The 4,164-nt window shown below is 63.3% G+C and overlaps 1 protein-coding gene across 1 annotated transcript in view; it reads left to right on the top strand.

Moving 5' to 3' along the window:
• IQSEC1 (IQ motif and Sec7 domain ArfGEF 1) overlaps positions 1–4,019 on the top strand; it is a gene marked incomplete in the record, with an annotated part of 128,032 nt that extends 124,013 nt beyond the window's left edge. Inside the window, 1 exon segment of the mRNA XM_027768782.1 lies at positions 975–4,019. Coding sequence (XP_027624583.1) covers positions 975–1,547 — 573 coding nt within the window.
• Positions 4,020–4,164: the final 145 nt, after the last annotated feature.

The following is a 4,164-nucleotide window of genomic DNA, read 5'->3' as shown; positions in this document are numbered from 1 at the left end:
GGCTCCCCACCCACCCCACCTGCCGTCCCTCTCTCGCTCCTCCCTGCACAGACGCACACACGTCTCCCCTGCCTGCCGCAGACCCCGCATGCCGGCTTCTCCCTGCCTAGAACGCCCGTGCCTTTCACCGCTTGTCTCGGACTGAGGGTGGGGGGTGGACTGGGTGCCGTAGGCCCGCTTAGCCCAGTGGTCCCTGCCGCCCTGCCCCTGCGTGGCCGGCCCGGTGCAGCTCACCTCCCGCTCGGGGCGTCTGCCCGGCTCTGGACTTCCATGCCCACCGTCCCCCGCTTCCATCTCGGAGTTTCAACCGCTGTGTGTCGCAGCCAGGACACCGTGGAGTTGCTTAGCTAGCTCGTAGGGGGGCGGCGGAGAGACGGGGAGTCGGTGTGGGTCTCACGAGGTCTCATCCATCCTCCACCACCTCACTGTTCACGTCCTGGCCCCGCTTGCCGGTCTCGTCCACGCTCGTTCGGTTTGCAGTGGGTAGCTGCAGGGAGAGGCTGAGGCCGCCCGAGCCCCACCTGTCCGCGTCACCCCTCCCCAGAACCCCAGAGGCCACACAGGCTGTCCCAGAGGAGTTAGGGGCCGACTGCACCGGGGCCCGGGCCCTTCCAGGCAAAGCAGACCCCCGCCACCCACCGAGCACATGCAGCCCAGGCGCCCTCCCCGGCCGCCCGGCCCACGCAGGCAGGCTCCCAGGCAAAGCTGCCACAGGGAGCAGGAGCCAGGCCCGTGTGCGGCTGTGAGAGAGGAGCCCCTCCCCTGCCCGCACCCTCCACGTGTCCAGGCCCAGGCCCCCTCCCTGGCTGGCCTGCACGGAGCATGAGGGGGGCCTGAGCCCAGCCCCATAGCCCACCCTCGCGGCCAGCGAGCAAGCCGGGCTGCGCAGTCAGCGGGTGGACTCGGACGGCTAAGTCGGTCTGGCGTGAGTGCTCGGAGGTCTCTAAATGCTGTCTCTGTGGCTTTCCTTTTAGGGATCCATCATTAGCAGCCCTCACATACGCCGGAGAGCTACATCAACACGAGAGTGCCCACCTCGCCCACACCAGGCCATGCCCAACTCCTCCCTCCTGGGCTCCTTATTCGGGAGTAAGAGAGGGAAGCCCCCTCCCCAGGCCCACCCGCCCGCGGCCCCGCCCCCGCCGGGCCCGCCCGCCCAGGTGCACACCCACCACACCCAGTACTGCCACATGCAGCAGAACCCGCACCCCGGCCTCCGGGCCCCACGCCCACGGCCCCCCAGCCCATGTGGGGCACACGGTGCCCCACCACGGCCAGCCCCCTGCCCCCCCGCCCCCCACCAGCAGCAAGACCAAACCCAGCGGCATCAGCACAATTGTGTAGCCAGCCTGGCAGGCGCCAGCCTCCCGAGACAACCGCACAGCACACAGGGCAGCCCGGCAGCCAGCCACAGCCCGGACCAGGGCACCCGTGTCTCCGCCTCTCCCTCTGCCCTCACAGCCCGGACGGAGTCCCGTGAGCCCCCGGGGCTCGTGTGTCACGAACAGAGCCCCCAGTTTAATTTCGGGCTCCTCCACCTCTACTGAGGGCGGGCCTCAGCCACGTGCCCCGACCAGGTAGACTGGCCTGCCTCCCGCCCCGCCCAGCCTCTGCCCCCAAGCTCCCGTGCACACAGAAGGCCCCGCCTAGAGAAGGGAGAGAGGAGAGGCCAAGACAAAGCAGAGAGCCCAGCTCGCTGCACTGTTGCTCTTTTATTGACAATGGGCAAAATTAAGTAGACCTGATATGGTTGATGAAAAGCCGTAAGTACACTTTATATGGTATACATATATACATATATACATATACACACATATATACTGTCTAGGAGTCTCCTGTGCAGGGGCGCGTTGCAGCCCACGGGGCGAGCAGTGCGGACTGCCCAGGAGCCCCGCCCAGAGCGGGAGACAGCCCCCAGCTGAGTGAGCCAGCAGACTGGGCCGCGGGGCTAGACAGGCTCAGATACTCCCCTATTTTCGTACGGAGAAGAGGTCCCTGTAGGACTGGCGAAATCCTCACCTAATACTAACTGTGCCAAGTAACAGCATCTAACCGCTAGACAGTCCACGACTGCTTTGTACAAATCCTTATTTTATTAACAGAATACTATCACAAGTAATCAGTATTATAACTGCTGTGTTATTTCAGGTAAGCAGGTAAATACAATTAAATACAGCGAGCTCCACAGTAGCCGCTCAGGACCCGCAGTTACACGCGGGCTGCCTGAGGTGTGGTTACAGACTTAGACACTTTACTGGCTGCAAAAACTGTGAATCCCCTCGGCCTCCATCGCACACGCATACAATTTAGGGTGCACACTCATTCCGGGTCCTCCGGGGGGCGCCCCCAGCAGACGGCAGAGACCAGCCCTCATCCCGTCTCCCGGCACCATCCTCGCTCATCCCGTCTCCCAGTCTCCCAGGACAGCGAGCGTCTCCCATCCCGCTTTCTGAGTGGCAGTCGTGGTCATTGTAGTTCCATGTAGCCATGTGCTAGCAGACCCCGTGTCATCACCGTGGCCCATGTGACCCCGGCCGACCAGTGCCCGGCCCTGGCCAGGCGAAGCCCCGCTGCCTCGTGGCCCAGCGAGCTGCCAGGGCATCACATGGCCCCGCTGTGCTCTTGTCGCTTCTGTGTGGTGACACCATGCGCTCCCCTGGGGCCGGGCGCTGCCCGTGTCTTCGTCCGTGCCCGAGTCACCCACGGGCATACTTTGTAGTTTCAGCCCTTCGAGCCACTGCAGCCCCCAGTGCTGTGCTCCTAAGCCGTGGGACCTGAGGACTGCCCCATGGCACCTGCCTGGGCGGAGAGCCCTTCCAGAAAGGGCGAAGCCAAGGCCTGACCCGTGGGGCTCCGTGTCCAGTGGACAGCATGGCGAGCCAAGGCCGGACGGCAGGAGGAAGCCTGCTCTCCCGGGTGTCACCCTGGCTGGCGGCCGGGCCCCCCCCCCCCCCCCCCCCCCCCGCCATATCATTGAGATCACTGTACCAGCAAATCTGCAAACTGAGCACTTCGTACCCACAGGGCAGAGACAGCAGTCTAGAGCTCAGCCTCTCCGAGTGGCCTGGCCCGCCCACCGCCAGCTCCCTGGCTCGCGTTTCTCGGCATCTGCCCAGAAAGGAAGGAGGGAAACACGACCAGACAGGCCTGGCGGGTGGGCCGGGCCGGCCGCGGAGCTCCCCCGGTCCACTGAATCTTTTCCGTGGAAGTCCGTCCCCAGGCGCGGCCTGCCTGGGGCTGGAGGGACGCAGCTCCGATGGCGCCGAAGTGCCGCATGTCGCCGGCGCCCGTGTCCGAGGCTGCTCTGTTGTGTATTTGCAGAATCTCAGTGTTAATGTTGACAAATAGTTGAAGTAAAGTGGTAACATATTAAATATGTCAGCTTTTCTTCACCCTGTCTGTACCGAGGGTAGAGTCTAACTGTAAACTTTAGGTTGCTCCAGAAAAGATACGGGCCGTTTGGTACAAAATCGCTCCTCCCGATGAGCGCGGCTAGTGAGCAGCGGGCCGGGACGTAGGCACAGCCAGGGGATCTCGGCCGTCCCATCCCTCGGCCTGCAGCCCTGTCCTGGGGCGTCCTGGGGCTGTGGGGCAGGGGCAGGCGGGAGCCAGCTCCATTCCTCCCCTTACGCCCACCTGCTCGGTGCGTTGGCCCAGGCAGTAAGGTTCCACCGTTCCTGGTGTTTTCTTACCGACTTCACAGGGGATGCATCTCGAGGGCCCGCTGCTGGGTTCAGGAGGCTGTGGCCACACCACAGAGGCTCCTGTAGGCTGGTGTCCTGTGTCGCTCTCATGGGACTCTAGATCCAACCTGTCACAAAGCCATAGTTTCAGGGCCCCAGAAGGGGAGGTGGGAGGATGCAAGGAGCCCTGGGATGTGGGCGACACCTTTGCTGGCGGGGCAGCAGGAAACATCACGAGAATCTTTCTGGGACAACAGCGAAACCACGTCTTTGTATTTTTTTATGTTTACGAATGAACTGTACAGTAATGTAAAAATAAAGTCCATCCTAACACGCTGTGCGCATCGTGCTTCAGTCTTCACCCCGCAGGCACCCCCGCCGCACGCAGCGGGAGCTCAGGGTGCCCCCCTCTTGTTCCACGGGAGGCGCGTCCTCGCAGGCAAGCACGCTAGGTTTTCCCTGAGAGGCCATTGCATTCCTG

Source organism: Tupaia chinensis, unplaced genomic scaffold (genome assembly GCF_000334495.1).
Source record: "Tupaia chinensis unplaced genomic scaffold, TupChi_1.0 Scaffold147500_1, whole genome shotgun sequence".
NCBI lineage: Eukaryota > Metazoa > Chordata > Mammalia > Scandentia > Tupaiidae > Tupaia > Tupaia belangeri.
Note: the sequence above shows the minus strand (reverse complement) of the source record. Positions and strands in the feature narration are given on the sequence as shown.